The sequence below is a fragment of the Labeo rohita genome, chromosome 15 (genome assembly GCF_022985175.1).
Source record: "Labeo rohita strain BAU-BD-2019 chromosome 15, IGBB_LRoh.1.0, whole genome shotgun sequence".
Classification (NCBI taxonomy): Eukaryota; Metazoa; Chordata; class Actinopteri; order Cypriniformes; family Cyprinidae; genus Labeo; species Labeo rohita.
The window spans coordinates 9,798,524-9,819,076 of NC_066883.1; the positions used below are offsets into that span (position 1 = coordinate 9,798,524).

The window sequence follows — 20,553 nt, forward strand, 5'->3', positions numbered from 1 at the left end:
GAAGATCAACATGGCTGCCTGTTTAGCCCTGCCCACCAATTTGTGCACATAGTGTTTACCAGAGAGGCAGATCTACACAAAAACCAAATGATAAAGATAGCTCTGAAAACAACAGGACGCTCTGCAGTGCCAATTTGTGGAAAAAAACTTTGCATTGCCTTCCTTCTGATCCCAACGTTAGGAAAGAGTGGATGAACTTTATTTTTAAAGACGTTCCAAACCGCTTCAGTAAGAACTCTGTCCTTTGTTTACTTCATTTTATCGCGGATTCATTTACAATTACCCATAGCGTGAGCGACGCAATAATAACCGCGGTTATGTCAGTAACTGGAGCGACAGAATTCGATGCGGGATTTTCAAACAGATTGAAACTAAAAGATGATGCCATGCTGACTATACTGGATCCGACGGTGAAGTCGCAACAAAAGTGTGAGGAACGGTTTTCATGACGTGGTCACTATTGCTTTGTCTCTTCTTACAGATCGTTTGATATGTACTGAGTTACTTATGTGTTTTAAACCTACTAAAGCTGGAATATCCATTAAAGTAGTTTAGAATCTTACCCATCAGCTCTTTGACTTTGTGTTTGTTGACAAGAGTCTGCAGAGCAGACAGCAGTGAGGTGTCACGAGCCAGTGTCGCCCAACAGTGCAGGAGACTGAGGACTTCAGAGCACGATAGTTTCTGTGGGTGCAGTGTCAGCCAGCCTGCCTCCTTGTGAGCATTCAGAGCTGTCCCACAATGCAACAGCACAGAGGAGAGTGTGTGAAGGAATGCCTTCATCTGAAGTGCGTTCACACCACTCCTGATCAAGAACAGAGAAAAAGCAAACAATTAAAAACTAGATTTTTGCATTCACTGAGTAGTGACTGCATGTGGTGCTAACTGGCTAAAGTTAGCAATAAGTCTGGAAAGTTTTGTGGTCCAAGGTCACACATATGATAGTTTTTTTGCACAGAGAAACTTATGAATCCATTCTAATATTATAAGATGACCTTACTGAAATAAAAGAGTGGTCAAATCATACAATTTTTTGCATTACGTTTAATCTACAGCCAATTTATCCTAACAGGAAGCCCATCTTTATCTATAATGAACCTGCAGTCACAGATGTTTGATCTTTAATAGTCTTACCCCAGATGTCTGATGATGGTGAGCAGCGTGCACAGGAACTCACTGATGATTGGCAGAGGAAGACATTTGCCTGAAGTCTGTGGCCTCTCTGATGTAGAGTTGTTTACTTCTGGTTTACTCTCTTTACCACCCAGATTAGTGAACCAGAGAGCGTGAAGCAAATCAATGACTGAACTCAACAACTTGCTGTCAAAAAACCTACAGAAAACAAATATAATCAGTTGCCAAATGAAGTATGACACACTCAAGGCACAAAAGTCCTGGTAAGCAAAATCCACCCCTCACCTCTTGTCTATCAGCTGTAATATCCATGTTAAGACTCCATGTTCTTTGGTGAGGTTGTAAGCTGCTTTGTCAACATGAGCGGTTTGCCGCAGAACATTCACAATCTGAATCTGGAACAGGAAAGCAGAAAATTCAGTCAAATCAGCATTTTTCTAGTGATTTCATGCCATATTACCCTACAAGTATTACTCTGTGACAATTAGGAAATTTATTTTTACTTACAATTTTACGTTTTTAATTTATGTCTGGAAATTAAATTTAGGACATAAAACACACACAAAAATATTGAGGATTTGTGTATCTATCTATCTATCTCAAATTTAAACCTGGAAATAAAATTCTGGATTAAACATTTAAAAACAAAACATAGCTGCAAGCAGCAATTACTGGGGTTCAAGTGCTTTAAGGCATTTAAGCACATATAACGAATAAAAACGAAAAATGCATAAATAAAAACGAAATGCATTATGTAGCGAGCCTGTGACCACCTAAATCAATGATTTAAAAAGCATTTTTGGCAAGTCCAGGTAATTTACCATAGAAATAATATGTTTTTTAATGTTTATGACTGTTAAAGTGTCAGCAGTGGTCTGATCACCTTAAAACTTTGCATGCTTGTTTAGAATCACCTGTCCCATGTGATCCTTTAGGATTTGTAAGATTTTGGGTTAATTTGGACAGGCCCCTTTTCTAAACTACACTATTATAGCTTCCCAATGGGTAAATTTCAACATTTTTTGATAATTATTGACCTAGAGAGTCCAGAGAATTGTACTGCAGTGGGGTTTTTTTTCCAGATTAAGCGAAAAACCTAAGACTAGTTTGCAAAAGTAGGTTTTTTACAACATCTTGTTAATTTAACAAACAATTTGATTGACAGCAGTGGTTCTAGAGGCAATGTTGTTTCAGAATGAGTTCTGTATGTGTGAAAAATCACACAAGTGTACAGTCGTTTACACCCTTGAAAAATGTGATATCACCCCTCTAGTGGCTGATTTCTTTCAAATTTCTCACAGTCCTTTGGGGCCATGAGTCAAACAGGCCCACTGAGTTTTGTTCCGATCAGCCTCTGTTAACCTTGTCTAATAGATGCTCAAACTTCATCGGCCAATGGCAGCCATGTTTTGTTTTGATACACAAATGTCCTTATAGACACTTGTGGCACTATGGACCACGAGCATGCACAGCGATTTTCACATTGATAGGACAAATACAGCCATTTTATAAGCCCGTCTTATAGCACCACCAAGTGGCCAAGCTTTGTGGTTTTTTTCCCTGTGACCTTAGATTAAGCTCTTACATAAGTATTCTGAGTTTGGCAATGATATCTCATTCCATTCAGGAGTTACAGGCATTTTACTCTTTCGAACGTTTTGGCATCCCTTTGCGACACTGAGTCGAAAGTTCAGTTCTTTTTTTTAATTATTCACTCTCCAGAGTGGAGTATTTCTGCACTGGTTTGGTTCTGATCGGGCAAAAAACCTAGGACTAGTTCGCAAAAGTAGGTTTTTCAAAACCTACCATCAAATCCAAAATACCTGAACATTACTCCAGGCTCACGATAGAATCTGACGGTTTAGGAGTTGAGCAATTTCATACTTTTGATCGCTGTAGCACCCCCGTCAGGCCGCTTGGGGCAAGCACTGGTGATGTTGTCAGCAGTGTGAGTACTACCATCCCTCTAAGTTTCAAATCTGTATGACTTATGGTTCTGTGATCTGCATGATCAGTGGAGATTGTTGATCTTTGGCCGCTATGTACTTGAACCCCTAATAAGCATTAAATATATTACAATATAAAGGATTTGGAATGTCAAATAATCAAGGAAAAAGGTTTATTAGGGGTTCAAGTGCATAGCGCTGAAACCCTATTGTAATTGTTAGAATGGTCACGGATCAGCGATCTCCACGTAAAAACTGATCGTGCAGACCAAACCGTAAGTGGTAGAGAAATTCCTAGTCCTAGGTTTTTCACCTTATTCAAACCAAACCAGTGCAGAAAGATTCTCCGGAATATCAATAGTTATAAAAAAAAAAAAAAGTCGACTCACCAAAGGGACTTGGCAAAGGGGCGCCAAAACATTCAAAAGGGACCACTTCTAGTAAAATGCCTATAACTCTTAAACAGAATGAGACATCTCCACCAAACTCAGAACACTTATGTAAGAGCTCAATCTGAGGTCACAGGAAAAAAAATAACTGCAGAGCTTGGCCACTTGGTGGTGCTATAAGAGGAAAAAAATTAAAAATGGCTATAACTGCGCAACCATTTGTCCTATCAACATGAAAATCGATGTGCATGTTCTTGGTCCGAAGTGCCACAAGTGCTTACAAGGACATTTGCAATTCTCTAAAAACATGGCCGCCATTGGCTGATGAAATTTGAGCACCGATTAAGACGAGGTTTACAGTGGCCGATCAGAACAAAACTTTATGGGCTGGTTTGACTCATGGCCCAAAGGTCTGAGAGAAATTTGAAAGAAATCGTCAATGGGGGTGTTATAACATTTTTCAAGGGTGTAAAATGATTGTACATCACAGGGTTTTTCACACATACACACAATATTCGTATCATATAATAGAACTCCTCATTCCGGACAACTTTTCCTCTAAAACCACTGCTGTCAATCAAACATATTTGTTAAATGACTGAGAAGATGTAAAAACCTACTTTTGCAAACTAAATTTTCCACTCAATCTGGAAAAAAACACAGCAGTAAAATGCTCTGGACTCTCTAGGCCAATAATTATTAAAAAAAAAAAAGTTTAAATTTATCCTTTGGGAAGCTATAAAGGGGTCGTTTAGAAAAAAGGACCTGTCCAAATTTATCCAAAATCCTATAAAGCCTAAAGAAAAACTCAAAACCTTCACAAAATCTGCTGAGCACATGCGACAAGTGATTCTAAACAAGCATGCAATGTTTTTAGAAGATCAGAGCATAGCTGACGCTATAACAGTCATAAATGTTAAAAAACATAATTCTATGGAAAATTACCTTTATTTATCAAAAATGCTTTTTTCAGTTGCTGATTCAGGTATTCACAGCCTTGCTAAACAATATGTAATGTCTTTTTCCAAATTTGCTTAAATGCTTTAAATGGCTTCAACCCCAGTAATCGCTGCTTGCAGCTATATTATAAAATTGTTTTTACATTTTTAGAGCTCCTTGTATTCTGCAACTACTTAAAATTCTCATCTGCAGCTTATTTAGACCAGCAAAAGTTACACTTACAAGAACATGTGTGAAGATACTGGAAGCACATTAGAGTTTAATTTAACCTACATTACGTTGCTTTGCTCACTAGCACCACATTTAAACAAATACAGGGGTAAACCATTTCATGTGCACCTGAGAGGCCTGGTCACAGAGCGGTGTGCTCGCGAAACCCAGCAGGGTCTGATAGATGCCTTGCTTCTCACAGATTTCATAGCAGTACTTATCCCGGACCCCTTCCTCCAACATGCTCAACACCCACTCACGCTCCATTTTGCGCTGGACAGAGAAACAAAATAAATAAGTGTCTCTTTAGCAAGTAAAAATCGAATTTTTTAATACATACTACAGGCATGTTTTTTTACCGATGAGTAATTTACTATGCAACCAAAGTATCTAATAGAAGCATTATCGGGTCATGCGATCTCACCATGTCAGCTTTTACAGTCTATCTGATGTTTCATTACCTCCAGATCAAAACTGTAGAAGAGTTTGAAGAAATCAGGAACTCTCTTGAGGTCCAGTAACTGAGTTCCCAGAAGAAATTTGTTTACCACCAGGTACATGTGCTCCTCTGCAATGGGAAAATTTGAACTCTGAGTTTTGGCAAACTTAAACAGAATCAGTATTATACATTAAAATGTCATAAACATACTCACCAGGTCTCAAGATTTGCTGAGCAACTTTGGTTATGTAGGCCACGTGCACAAATGGTACCCGTAGATTTTGCTTTGGGATCCCATTCTTCACAGTGTCGAGTAAGTAGAGTAGCTGAATGTTATATAAAAACATATATTATATGATATTACATTATATTGTACTGTAGTATTTTCTAAAACTTTATGTTTTTGAAAGAAGACTCTTTTTGAAAGAAGTCTCTGATCAATAGCTCCATTTATTTGAATAAAAAATACAGTAAATAATATTGTAAAAATGTGATTGTGACACAGTAATATTGTGAATTTAAAACAACTGTTTTCTTTTTGAATATATTGTAAAATGTAATTTATTACTATTTATTACTATTTAATTTATTATTATTTAAAGGATTTGGATTTTCAAACAACCAAGGAAAAAAGTTGATTTAAAAAATATATATTTTAAAATTTTCAGAGCTCACTGTATTCTGCAACGTATTGTGACCAGTAAAATGAGCATCCTCATTAAATAAAAGTACTAATTATTTACAAAAAAAAAAAAAAAGCTTTTGTATGGTAGTATATATAATATGTGACCCTGGACCACACAATCAGTCATAAGAGTCTTTTTTTTTAATTGAGATTTATACATCATTTACACAGCTGAAAGTGAAATAAATAAGCTTTTCATTGATGTATGGTTAGTTAGGACAATATTTGGCTGAGATACAACTATGTGAAAATCTGAAATCTGAGGGTGCAAAAAAATCAAAATATTGAGAAAAATCACCTTTTAAGTTGTCCAAATGAAGTTAACAATGCATATTACTAATCAAAAATTAAGTTGATATATTTACGGTAGGAAATTTACAAAATATCTTCATGGAACATGATCTTTACTTAATTTCCTAATGATTTTTGGCATAAAAGAAAAATCGATAGTTTTGACCCATACAATGTATTTTTGGCTATTGCTAAAAATACCTGTGCTACTTATGACTGGTTTTGTGGTCCAGGGTCACATATTAAAAATATTTAAAAGCTAAATGTTTACTAAAATTTTCCATTATTTATTGTGACATTGAATAGCAACATTTTAAATTGCATAAAATATGTGGAAAAGGAACAGAAAGCTTTTTAAAAATCTAACAATATTCAAATAAATCTAACTAAAAGAGTTATTTCACAATTATAAGCAGTAATACTTTACCTGTCTCTTCTCTCTGAGCCGAGCGCCCTCTAGGTGCTGATAAAAGGATCCCAGTACTTGGTACGCTGCGGCCCTCACTTTAGGGTCATGGCTGCTCAGGGCCGCCACCGTCACCCCTAAAGCATGACTGGAAACAAACCTCTGACAGTCTACCGCACACTCTGATTAGAGAAAGTCAGATAACAGTATATAGGTAGGTTAACAAATAAGTAAATATAATATGTGACCTTTAAAAAGCAGTACTACAGGAAAATGTTTTAATATGATAAAATAAATGTAAATATTTAGGGCCAGATTTAACACGTTTAAAAAAAAACAACACACACTTACTAAGGTTTGCGGTAGTCAATTTGCTGGTATTTAAGGCTTTATTTAACACCCAAAAAGCATGTCTTAACCCATTTTGCAAGTCTTAACCCATGTGCAATCAAGTCTAATGCATTACGAGCATATCGTGTCAGGTTACCTGGTCGAAGGATGAAGCTGAACAAAGGCAGGAGGAAGCAGGGGTCATACAGAGATGACAAATCCAGAGAATGCTTGGCCTCCTGTGTGTAGATTAAGGTTTTACCCTCCTGTAAAAAGAGACAAATGCTGTTAAAGCCTGAATCCTGTATGAAAAGTGTACAATTCATTTCACTTTTCCTAATTCTACACAATAAATATATAATAAAAAGAACAGTACAAAAAAATCTTATTAACCTTATTAAATCTTAAACCTCATATTGTTCCAAACCTGTCTATTTATTTATTTATTTATTTATTTTACTCAGCCTCAGGCCATCCAAGATGTACAGTAGATGAGATTGTTTCTACATCAGAACAGATTTGCAGAAATATAGCATTACATGACTCGCTAAAACTCAGCACCCATTCACTTCAGAAGATCTAATGGTGAGCAAGCGGCGTAATGCTCAATTTTTTCAAATCTGTTGATGATAAAACAAACTCATCTACATCCTTGACTGCCTGTTGGTAAGTAAATATTTCTTTGAGGCAGATATATTAGAATATTTTAAATAACAGTATTTTGTAGGGCTGCCCCTAACTAAAGATTTTTCTAGTCCACTAGTAGTCATCTAAATGTGTGATTAGTCTAATTAGACTAAACCAATTAGCACATTATATTAATTTAATTAATTAAATATACACTGCTTTTTAAAAGTTGGGATCAGTAAGATTTTTTAAGTTACCTTTTTGGCTCATCAAATCTCATTATTTTATTAAAAATACAAAAAAAAAAATGCAAAATTGTCAAATATTATTGCAATTTAAAATAGTGGCTTTCTATTTTAATATACTTTCAATAGAATTTATTCTTGTGATTTTCAGCATCATTACTCCAGTCTCACATCCTTCAGAAATTATTCTAATATGCTGATTTATTGTCAATGTTGAAAACAGTTGTGCTGCTTAATATTTTGTTTGGAACCTGTGATACTTTGTTCACGATTCTTTGATGAGTAAAACATTAAAAAGAACAGTATTTATTTAAAATAGATTTTTTTTTTTTTGTTATAACAATATACACTACCATTTAAAATTTTGAAGTCAGTCTTTGTTTTGAAATTAATACTTTCATCCAGCAAGGATGTGTTAAATTGATAAAAAGTGACAGTAAAAACTTATATTGTTAGAAAAGATATTAAATATATTAAAATAGAGACGAAGTTGACGATGACTCGCCATCTACGCAGTACTGTGGACGCGCCTTTAGAGAGAAATGCACCTTTCATTCGGATTACAGAGTATTTGTTTTTTATTTAAATTGGTTCATTTTAAAGTAGACATTTCAAGCTTTCTGGAGTTGTATTTGTCTGTGAGGCTGCGCTTGAGTTTTGTGCCGTGTTCCAGTGGGCAGAGATGGCAGAAAGCGCATCCTGTTTATTTTTGTTATTTTACAAAAGCACAACGTCCTGTTGATTTTGTGAGTGCATACAAATGAACGTACACACTTAACAGTTTCGAATGATGTATTTCTCTTATCTATATAAACAAAAAATGATGGCATATTATGTTTCCAATCTTCTCAGGAAGAAATGCCAGTGATTGCACCGGAGCCTCCACATCATGGCTCCAATGCAGTAGCATGCTTGCAGCTTACACACAAAAACTTGGATATGCACCTAACAACGCACATTTATCTAGGTTAGCGTTAGAGCGAGCAGCCATGCGAAGTTGTTACTAATGTTTCAATGATAAGACTTATTTTAAGCCAATGAATAATAGGCAAGCATTTGGATTTTCTGCCCAATATACTGTAATCAGCTCAAGGAACAGATGCTAACGATCTGTCCGTCACAGACACAAACCATTTTTTTTTTGCGACTAATACAATTTTAGATGACTAAGTCTCTTTGGGTCAACTGACGTTGAGTCCACAATTAGGGGTCAGCCCAAGTATGTTATATAATTTAAATAAAAGAATTACTCTACTACCTGAGGGATGATGTATCGCTGCTGTGGGAAGTGTGTCACAGTGTTTAACATCCTGTCTGCAGTAAGTAGTGACAGCAGCTGCTCTGAGCTGGGCTTCTGCCACAGTGAAGGTCCCAGGCTCTTTCGGGCTTTATGGTGCTCTACCGCGGCGGGGCCCCACAGCACATATCTGACAACAAACAGATATGAATAACATTTCCAGTAAACAACCATTTCATGTTAGTGGGAATGTGAATATGCTAAAACGTACTGAAACTCCGTAAGACTGATGTTATTCTTCTCATATTCCTGGAGCAGGAGTAAAATCTTCTGATCTGTGAAAACCCAAACATTTTACTAATCGCATAACTGACTTCATCAAAATACAAATCAAATGAACCAAATGGTTCAAATGTCAAATGGGCACGTCTACCTGTGGTGCTCAGCGAAGCTCCATATGCACCAAGAAGCACAAGGAAGTGATTGCTGTTACAAACTTCAGGACATTTTTTCACCAGCGTGAGCAAGAGAGACACCAACGACTCTGGAAAAAAATGTTTTCAGATTTAAAACAACTATCATTCACAGGGGGTTGTTTGGAAAACATAATCCCAAGTATAAATAACAGTAATTACAATTCATTTTACTGCAAATATAAGAATGAAAATTATAGCTAATGTACAAAATTACATTTTGCCAAAATCATATATACATACATATATATATATATATATATATATATATATATATATATATATATATATATATATATATATATATATATACACAAGGGTGTAACTTTGGTTTGAGAAGTGGGGGGGACACTAAATGGGGGAAAAAATTTGATTTGAATCCCATTTCCTGCATTTACATACATTACATGCATACACCCAGGGGTGGATCGAGGTAGTCAGGGGCCCCTTGGCTACTCTTTGTGCGAGACCCCCCCCCAATCATTACACTTTACTGGAGAAATGTATTAAGTGCCATATACGGTCCTCCAAGATCGTCTGAGACCAGCCACCCGGAAAGCTGCCGCAACAATCGGTTTGCATAACCAATGAATTTCTGCACAAACTGTCAGAAACCATCTCAGGGAAGCTCATCTGCATGCTCGTCATCCTCATCGGGTTCTCGACCTGACTGCAGTTCAACGTTGTAACTGACTTGAGTGGGCAATGCTCACATTCAATGGAGTCTGACACATTGTAGAGGTGTTCTCTTCAAGGATGAATCCCGGTTTTCACTGTACCGGGCAGATGGCAGACAGCGTGTATGGCGTCGTGTGGGTGAGCGGTTTGCTAATGTTAACGTTGTGGATCGAGTGGCCCATGGTGGCGGTGGGGTTATGGTATGGGCAGGCGTATGTTGTGGACAACGAATACATTTTATTGATGGCATTTTGAATGCACAGAGATACCGTGATGAGATCCTGAGGCCCATTGGTGTGCCATTCATCCACGACCATCACCTCATGTTGCAGCATGATAATGTATGGCCTCATGTTGCAAGGATCTGTACACAATTCTTGGAAGCTGAAAACATCCCAACTGTTGCATGGCCAGCATACTCGTAGGACATGTCACCCACTCAGCATGTTTGGGATGCTCTAGATCGGCGTATACGACAGATTGTTCCAGGGCCTGCCAATATCCAGCAACTTCGCACAGCCATTAAAGAGGAGTGGACCAACATTCCACAGGCCACAATCAACAACCTGATCAATGTGCTGCACTGCGTGAGGCAAATGGTGGTCATACCAGATACTGATGGTTTTCGGACCCACCCAATACAGTATTTTAGAGTGGCCTTTTATTGTGTCCAGCCTAAGGCACACATGTGCAATAATCATGCTGTCTAATCAGCATCTTGATATGCCACACCTGAGAGGTGGATGGATTATTTCGGCAAAGGAGAAGTGCTCACTAACACAAATTTAGACAGATTTGAGAACAATATTTGAGAGAAACAGACCTTTTGTGTACATAGAAAAAATCTTAGATCTTTGAGTTCAGCTCATGAAAAATGGGGGCAAAAACAAATATGTTGCATTTATAATTTTGGTTGTTTTTATATATACACATATATATAAAATTTCCACAAAATTCATATATTTTCATAGATTTATCCATAATTAATCTAAATATTTATACTGGATTGATTTATGTTGGACAGATGACTATTCAAAACATATGCTTTTGGGTCATATGTTTAGAAGAATGAAATCGTTGGTCTCTACTTCATTACCTTTAGACAGATGAAGACTGCTGGAATCGTCCTGTGTGGCCAGCATTGTGGGTAAGAACAGAGAGTGACTGGCGGTCATCATATGGATGGTAGCCATGGGCAACAGGTCTTTAGGGGTCTCTGGTGTTCCATATAAGCTCTCCACCAGTGTGGTTAAAGTCCCCAAGAAGTTAGAGTCACGGTATCGATACCTGAGAGTAGAATTTTTTCGTTTTAATTAGCCAGAATGCACACTAGCCTGGTTTCCATCCAAGGATTTTTTTGTGAAAAAATATTTAGCGCTCCGATATATGTGATGGAAATGCCATTTATCAATAAAATTTCTCATGTGCCGACACAATCCTTTTCCTTTAACTTTAGCGCATAAATTCTATATCAATAGTTTAAATTTCGCAAAAATTAGTTTGGAAACACTTTTTTTTTTTTTAAAGGGCTTTAATGTAAATAAATGTGTTGTCACATGACAGAATTAGCCTATAGGCAGCATCCATTTTCATGGTGTTGCTCACGTTAAAGCATGCTTTTCTGCAGTTCAAATGTGCATCAAATCATATTCATATTATTAAATTCTATCAAATTTTTTTCAAATTTTAAATATGGTAAAAAAAAAAAAAAAAAAAAAAGACCTCACCTTTCAAACATACATATCTTAATTTGATTCTTTAGTACGTTGCAAGTTAAAAATGATTCATTTTGTACAGAAAGTACAACATTTGACATGAATTCGTTTTGGCTTGTTAACTTGTATTTTCATTCTTGTTTTGTTCTCAGTGCTGTTCTACAATAAATTTAAACGATTTGTTGTGGAGTGAGAAGTAAAACAGCATGGTTTTTCAATATGTTTGGCTGACTGTATTTTATCATGACAATAAACAGGCATTATAAACAAGGCATTATTCAAAACTATTTTAAATATTTCTGTTATTTGTGTGCATTCACAATAAAAAACAAAACACTGTGCTTTTGTAAAATAAAGAAAACAAACAGAATGCCATTTTCTCAAGAGCACATCTTAAAAATTAAATGAAATGTTCCATACTGGCTGCTAATTGTTAATTTTTTCTTTCATTTTGTTAATTTATTAATTATTTAGAAAAAATATATTTCGCATATAAGCCTATTTATTTCTTTTATATATAGCTTTATTATGTTTTTCTCCGTTCACAGAAGCGCTGCAGGTACGTGATGTGACTATGTGAATCACGTTCTGTTGTTTATGCTGCTTTTTGTGTGTATAAAATTAATATTAAATATTAAAAGTAATATAATATTAAAATTAAACCAAATTTAGGTATTTTAATGGCTCACAGTCACATAATTTAACTGTAATTTAATAATAATAATCTTGTCGGTTTACGGTTGGTTAGGAGAAATTAAATAGCCAAAATAAACATTCCTATTTCAAACAATTCCAGTCTAAGAAAAGTTAATCATAAAAATAATAAGAATACAGCTGCACCTCTTTTGAATATTGCTTGATTCTCAAGTATCTCAAGTAAAAAAAAAGACACTTAATAAAAATAGTTTTATGTAGGTCTATAGAATTAAATAGCCTTTATAATTAAGTATTCAATTTGGATGAAGAACAGGCTACTAGCCTATGTAATTTGCACAATATGTATGGAAATAGCTCCAATTCGTTTTTTGTTTTTTTTGTTTTTTAGGGATGGCGTAATCGTGCACACCATTTTATCAGTAAAAATCCAGTTGGATGGAAACAGCAACAGCAAATTTCGCAAAGATGTTTTTACACATATTTACTTTACAATAACAAAACATCACAAAAATCTGGATGGAAACTGGAACTTGGCTTCTGATAATATCAACTGAGCAGTGATCTTATTTTAATTAAGAGAAAAATTACTGACTTCAGCCCAGACTTGACAAAGGAGTTCCATTCAGATGCAGTGATATTTTCTGGAAAGATCTGCAATAAACCCAACACACAGTAAACATCAGCTGAATACTGAGGAATATACATTCTGAAGATGTTTAATTGCAAGTACAAAATACTGCTAAAGTTCATGTTACTACATTATGCTTATGTGGCTCAAATGACACATTAAAATCAGAAATGAATGAGACATTAAAGTATTGGTTTACCCCCAGAAGAATTAGGTTGATAATGCACACCCAAATGTTCATTAGTCTAGAAGAGTAAGAAGACTATGACCACACTGACTCACCAGGAGTGACTTGAGTCTCGTCAGCATGGTCTCTTCATGATGGGATTGTGGGTCTTTCTGTTCTTTATATACAGTAGAAAGCCAGCGGAGAGCAGCTGAAAGCAGAGACTTCCTCCACTGAGACAGCTCCTCTGAATCTGAAAGCTTTTCACTGATGGAGTCTGCCAGCTTCCACCTGAAACAAGATGTACCAGTAAATCACAAGTAAATAAAAACTTTGGAATCCTCAAAGGCTTCAGTTCAAACATGTATTTGTGTCAAATGATTAAGAACCAACTTAAACCTTCAGTAACAAAAAGAAAGGCAGAATAATCTTCATGGATCTTTTTTTTTTTAAATGTAGAAGTTCAATTACTATTAATACTTTTTTTGTCAGACAAACCCCTTTGACGTAAAACTTGTTTACTTATAAGTACCCCCACAGATTTTAAGTTTCACACATTCGTTCTCTAAAGCTGGTTATTCACAATCATAATCAAACAATGATTTTTAACCACATTATATGCAATTATTTGTTCAGTTTAATTTTACATTTTTAAATATTAATTACTTATTAGACTTTCATGACACCCCCAGACTGAGATTTCTTTACAAAATCTAAAATTTGGAAAACGCTTATGTTCATTTAGTTTAAACTAAAAAGCTTAATTTTGAAAACCTGTTTTTGTTGCTTTTTTACTACTTTACATTTTGTTTTGAATTGTACATGTATTATACTTCTTGTTGTTAACATTTTAATGTACTTGGCAACAGTGGTTGTTTAACTAAAGTGACTGTACCTCTGAATAGACCAAAAAAAAAAAATCTAATTTAACCCTGTAAAGCCTGCTGTATCATATTTGATGCAAATATCTAAAGCTTCTAAATGATCAACGATGTAATTTTTCTAAAAAACCTGTTGTACAATATCAACTACATGCCTTTTGTGGTCTGATTGATCATTCTTCTTGTTGTTTTTTTTTTAGCAAGTAAAGGGCCTTTTAGTGTCTTTGTATAGGGTCATTCCGTGTGAACTCAAACAGAGGTCCCTGGCTCAATTTTTTTTTATTTTGCTTATAATTTTTCTGATGAAAGATAGGCATGTATAGTGATACATAATATTACAAAATATTACATGTCATAGATGAATATTTACTGAGTAATCCACTATTTGTAGAGAGGGGTCAAAATGCCATTTTTCACCTGAGATTCAGAGCCAAATTACAGGGAGTTAAAAATGACTTTTTACACAGAGATGGTTAGCTCTATTAGTAAAATTTGTTGACTTTAGCAATCTTTGTTGCATTATGTGCCAATGGTGACCATTCAAAAATGGGGAAAAAACTTTTCATGTTTTTCTCAAGTTTGAAAGCATGTAACTCAAAAAGTATTAAAGATATCTCAATGTCCTTTTAGATATTGTGTCTTAACAAACTTTTATTTCGGCATCTTCATTTTTACAGCCCTGTATGGTTCAGTTCCAGAGATACTGGAATTTTAATATGGCTCCAGGAGTAAGTGGTTAAAATGTAAAATTTTCAGTGGTCAAAAACCAAATGTGGGTCATTTTGCAAAAATACGATACTTATTTTCTTTTAAAGAGGAATGTCAAAAGAACAAATAATGTTGAAACTAGAGAAAGTGTTGAAAATTTGAGCTAGTGAAATTTTTGAAATTTGGTCAATTTGACACGGAATGACCCTACAGATTAATGAGATTTTTGCTTTATACATTTTGTCTAAAGGCTCAATAAATGGTTCCATTTCAAACTATTATTTCTGATTTTTATTTCTTGTGTCAGGCTTTATGAGTTTACCTTTCATTACAGTCTGGTTTCTGAAGGATGGCAGGTAGATCAGTCATGAGTGGAGTGAGGTCAGAGTTTACAGCAGCCAGTCGGACGAGACCGGACAGAACCTCCACATGCAGGCCGGTCGAAACCTCAACTTCTCCTTGCTGTACTGTTTGCCACAGCTCAGACAGTAAAGCTTTCCTCAGGGCCTTCAGGACTGATTTTTGAACTATTCATGGTGACAGATAAGACAACAAGAATCAGACTATGGAACTACGTCAGATTCAAAGTGAACAACACTATATGAGCAACTATTAGAAAAGCAGCAGTACTGACTGTCTTTAGGGCAGGTGGGATCATCACTGGAGGCTCTCTTCAAGTAGGTGTTGAGTAAAAACAGGAAGCTGCTGCTTTTGGAGCTGATCTGCGTTAGGTTAGATGGTTCCAGGCACCAGAGCTCAAAGCTGAGGACATGTGTGGAGCAGTTCTGCAGAAGAAGAACCCCCATAGCCTGGGCAGAAGGACTTTCTCTCTGGATGCAGTGCAAGAGAACGTCTGTCTGAATGAGTTTGGCAGTGCCTGGCTCCTGGGAGAGCACCTAGAGAGAAACATTTTTATTTAAAGTGTGCAAATTAACTATGATGTAGTTCATTACAATACGTAGTTCATTATTGCTACTTTAAAGACCAAAACAGAAGAAGAACAAACAGGTGTGACATCATTTTAAACTAAATCAGGCCAAAAAAAAAGAATTTTTTTTCTTTTAAAGGCCTTACATTATGGAAAGGTGAATTAAAGACTTTTTAAGACCTTTTCAAGACCTGCAAAACTATGATTTAGATATTCATCTACATGGGATGTTCACTATACAGCTGCTGAGGTAGTTCAAACTGCTTTTAACTTCAAGTGAAGAATAAAAAAGCACTTCACTGTGAGTATATAGGGCCTTGGGTGTAATGTTTCCACTACTGTTTGTACCTGTAGTAGGAAGTCCTCAAGCTGCACACATTGGCTGGATATGAGAAGTGCAGCCAATCCTTGCAGGTGGGCCTGAGACAAAGCAATGCAGCTGCTGTGGTCTTCAGAGAGACGTTTCATGCTGTCTGAGAGCAGCTTCAGTGCTGCATGACCGTACACGCTCAGCTGGTTCTCAGGGGCCACGAGATACTTCTGAGGAAGCAACAGCAGAGTGGACACCACCTCCTTCAAGCTGGATGGGTCAATGTAGTCATGTAGAGCCAGGAGCGCTCGGACAGAGAAGGATTCCTTTTTGGGACAACTTCTGACAAGCAAAAAGGATTTTTCAGTGATGCATCAAAACTGTCAAAAGGTCAAAAGTATACATACACCGTGCAGAATCTACTAAATGATAATTATTTCACCAAAATAAGAGGGATAATACAAAATGCATGGTATTTTTTATTTAGTACTGACCTAAATAGAATATTTCACATGAAAGATGTTTTACATATAGTCCACAAGAAAAAATAATTGAATTAAAAATAGTTGAATTTATTAAAATGACCCTGTTCAAAAGCTCATATACACTTGATTCTTAATACTGTGTTGTTACCTGAATGTTCCACAGCTGTGTTTTTTTGTTTAGTGATAGTCGTTCATGAGTCCCTTGTTTGCCCTGAACAGTTAAACTGCCTGCTGTTCTTCAGAAAAATCCTTCAGGTCCCACAAATTCTTAAGTTTTTTTTCATAATTTTTGTGTATTTGGACCCATTTGAACAATGACTGTATGATTTTGAGATCCATCTTTTCACACTGAGGAAAACTGAGGGACTCATACACAACTATTACAGAAGGTTCAAACACTCACTGATGCTCCAGAAAAAAACAAAAAACAATGCATTAAGAGCCAGGGGGTGAAAACTTTTGGAATTTGAAGATCAGGTCAATTTAACTTATTTTGTCTTCTGGGAAACATGTAAGTATTTTCTGTAGCATCTGAAGGGCAGTACTAAATAAAATAAATATGATATTTAGGCAAAATAAGAAAAATGTACACATCTTCATTCTGTTCAAAAGTTTTCACCCCCAGCTCTTAAAGCATTGTGTTTCAGTGAGCATTTGAGTCCCTCAGTTGTCCTCAGTGTGAAAAGATGGATCTCAAAATCATACAGTCATTGTTTAAATGGGTTCAAAAACACAAAAATGTTGGAAAAACAAAGAATTTGTGCAACCCGAAGGATTTTTTGGAAGAACAGCGGACAGTTTAACTGTTCAGGACAAACAAGGACAAACAGCTCATGAACAACTATCACTAAAAAAAAAAAGAAATGAAAAAAAAGACGCTTTAGATCATTCAAAATCAAGTGTATGTAAACTTTTGAACAGGGTAATTTTTATAAATTCAGACATTATTTTCTCTTGTGGACTATATGTAAATGTCTTTTATGTTAAATATCTTATTCAGGTCAGTACTAAATAAAAAAATAACATGCATTTTGTATGATCCCTCTTATTTTGGTAAAATAATTAACATTTAGCAAATTCTGCAAGGTGTATGTAAACTTTTGACCTCAACTGTATACACTGCATAATATGGTGTAAGTAGTATGCTATATTCCATTTTGAACACAAAATGTGATTCAAAAGAAAAAAAAAAATTATATCCACGTATTGTACACTATGCACACCCTTCAATGATAGAAAAGGCTTAAAGGAACACTCCACTTTTTAAAAAAAAATAGGCAGATTTTCCAACTCCCCTAGAATTAAACTGTTGAGTTTTACCGTTTTCGAATCCATTCAACGGTCTGGCGGTAGCACTTTTAGCAAGCTTATCATAGATCATTGAATCTGATTAGACCGTTAGCATCTCGCTCAAAAATGACCAAAGAGTTTCGATATTTTTCCTATTTAAAACTTGACACTTCTGTAGTTACATCGTGTACAAAGATGGACGAAAAATGAAAAGTTGCGATTTTCTAGGTCGATAAGGCTAGGAACTATAGTCTCTCTATACTCTCAGGCGCTGCGTAATATCATTGTGCCTGCTGCACCCATGGTACTGCAGCAAAGTTCCTTGATTATTACGCAAGAATGAGAGTATAGCTCCTAGCCATATCAGCCTAGAAAATCGCAACTTTTCATTTTCCATCAGTCTTAGTACCCAATGTAACTACAGAAGAGTCAAGTTTTAAATAGGAAAATATTGTCATTATATATCAGGGGGTGGCGAACTCCGGTCCTGGAGAGCTGCAGCCCTGCAGAGTTCAGCTCCAACCCTAATTAAAACTCATCTGCATGTTGCTTTCTAGTAACCCTTCAGACCTTGATTAGCTTGTTCAGGTGCGTTTGATTAGGGTTGAAGCAAAACTATGCAGGGCTGCGGCTATCCAGGACCGAGGTTCGCCACCCCTGTTATATATGGTCATTTTTGAGCAAGATGCTATTGGTCTAACCAGATTCAATGATCTATGCTAAGCCTTGCTAAAAGTGCTACCGCCAGAACCGGCGATCGACTGAATGGATTCAAAAATGGTAAAACTCAACTGTTTAACTCTAGGGGATTTGGACAATGACCCTTTTTTTCAAAAAAAAGTGGAGTGTTCCTTTAAAGGAACAATTTGGATTAAATACAACTTATACATTTTTTGAGTAAACTAACTCTTCAAATTGTAATTAACCCAAGTTATGCAGAATTCGCTGTATGTTACTCATGCGACTGGTGTGACACATACTTGCTTCTCTGTTCTTGAAGTTCCTTGAGAACAGCTCTCTGCGCTGCTGTCAAGTATGTGCTTATGAGCTCTAAGGAGTCCAGTTTTCGGAGCGTGGCAGCACTGGACTCCAGCAGAGTGAGTGTCATCTCAGTCAGACAGCCACATAGCTGCTTCAGCCTCACGGGATTCAGGGTGTGAGGAGGGAAAGAGCTCAGCTCCAGAGCCAGAAACCACTGCTCCACTACTGGGTGTTTAAACACTGATCTGAGGACAGCCAAGATGATCTGGGGAGCAGAAGAAAAAGAAGAGAGAAACAATGTAAGGTTTTGCCATACTGAGTTCCTACCAAATTTATATTTCTATAAGTGATCTGTCTGCTCCCCACTATACTGTCTGGGAAATAATGTTTCAAGATTACCTGTTCCTTGTCAATGTTGGGAGCAGGTATGTGGTTTGTATCAAGAAAGAGGTCTCCCTCGTCCTGCTGTTCTGCAGGTTCAGTCAGGTGTTTTGTTTCGGAGCTCAACAGCTTCAGGATGAGAGAGTTCAGCACTGTCATTAGACTGCCCAAAACATCTGTTGCCGTTGCTTTGGGGATCTGCAGATAAACACAGTGACAATGACTTAAGAAGAATTCCCAAAAGTATTTATCAGCCAAGTATATTTGATCTAAAATATCTACTTAAAGTAGTTCACAAACCATTATATTATTATATTAGTATATTGAACTAAAACTTAAACTAACACTGTAACATTAAATAAAAAAAAAAACATACATTTTTGTTAACTGAAATAAAACGAATGTTAACTGAAACAAAATAACATCTGCCAAATCAACATTTCTATTTTTATTTTGTTTATTTTTATGGACTACAATAACTAAAACTAACTAAAATAAATAAAATCAACAGGGCATTAATTGAGGGCATTAAAATAAATAAATAAATAAACAAATAAGTAATAAATACATACATACATACATACATAAAACTAAATTATTGCTGAATTGGGAAACCCAGACGCAGGGTATTGCCTTGTTTATTACGGAATTTACGGAAGCGATAAGAGGGCCAAATTAAACGTTTAATTTGTATAACCCCCTTTTTTTATAGTGTTAACTGACACTTAATTTGTTTATATCCATGGATACACTGCTTTAATATTAGGTCAAATGAAGCTTAAAATTTTTCATGTAAATGTTACTATAGTTTTCTAAAAAAAAAAAAAAAAAAACTTTCAAGTATGGAAGGATGTTCTGAATAATTCAAATGAAAATTCAAATGCAAAAATGTTTCAATTTCATTTAAGTTTTGGCAGGTTACATGCGCAACGCAGAGAGAATGAAAAGCAGACATTAATATTTTGTGACTCGTACCTCATTAACTCAATAAGCTCAACTCGTAAAACATGGGAAATACAGTTGGAAATGGACTTTGCTTTTTACTTTGAAATCTGTCAGTCACTGTGCGTACACAAAAGCAAAAACGCGAACGGTAATGCATATGGAATATGGAAAACACAAATGAAAATACTATTTTCCAGAATATCTTTCCATACTCAAGGGTTAGTTTTACCCAAAATGAAAATTCTGTCATCATTTATTAATCCTCATGCCATATCAAAAGTGTATAACTTTCTTTCTTCTGTGGAACCTCACAGAACATATTTTGAGAAATGTCTCAGTGTTTTCCTTTAATTATTTATTCATTCATTCCATACACTGAAAGCACTCCATCAAATACTCATCAAAATGCTTTAATTATCAACATTCCT

General features: G+C 35.8%; 1 protein-coding gene across 2 annotated transcripts in view; it reads right to left on the reverse strand.

Annotated features, from left to right (window-relative positions):
- Window positions 1-20,553, reverse strand: part of urb1 (URB1 ribosome biogenesis homolog) — a 39,569-nt gene that overhangs the window by 2,868 nt on the left and 16,148 nt on the right. For both annotated transcript variants that reach the window (XM_051129861.1, XM_051129862.1), the window contains exons 21-39: window positions 19,199-19,378; window positions 18,799-19,064; window positions 16,082-16,385; window positions 15,440-15,701; window positions 15,128-15,332; window positions 13,333-13,507; window positions 13,015-13,073; window positions 11,147-11,337; window positions 9,333-9,443; window positions 9,171-9,234; window positions 8,921-9,089; window positions 6,948-7,056; window positions 6,482-6,642; window positions 5,293-5,404; window positions 5,101-5,207; window positions 4,769-4,912; window positions 1,420-1,529; window positions 1,135-1,332; window positions 564-805 (exon numbers count right to left, since the gene is read on the reverse strand). In XM_051129861.1, coding sequence (XP_050985818.1) covers window positions 564-805; window positions 1,135-1,332; window positions 1,420-1,529; window positions 4,769-4,912; window positions 5,101-5,207; window positions 5,293-5,404; window positions 6,482-6,642; window positions 6,948-7,056; window positions 8,921-9,089; window positions 9,171-9,234; window positions 9,333-9,443; window positions 11,147-11,337; window positions 13,015-13,073; window positions 13,333-13,507; window positions 15,128-15,332; window positions 15,440-15,701; window positions 16,082-16,385; window positions 18,799-19,064; window positions 19,199-19,378 — 3,169 coding nt within the window. The remainder of the gene's footprint in view (window positions 1-563; window positions 806-1,134; window positions 1,333-1,419; window positions 1,530-4,768; window positions 4,913-5,100; window positions 5,208-5,292; window positions 5,405-6,481; window positions 6,643-6,947; window positions 7,057-8,920; window positions 9,090-9,170; window positions 9,235-9,332; window positions 9,444-11,146; window positions 11,338-13,014; window positions 13,074-13,332; window positions 13,508-15,127; window positions 15,333-15,439; window positions 15,702-16,081; window positions 16,386-18,798; window positions 19,065-19,198; window positions 19,379-20,553) is intronic.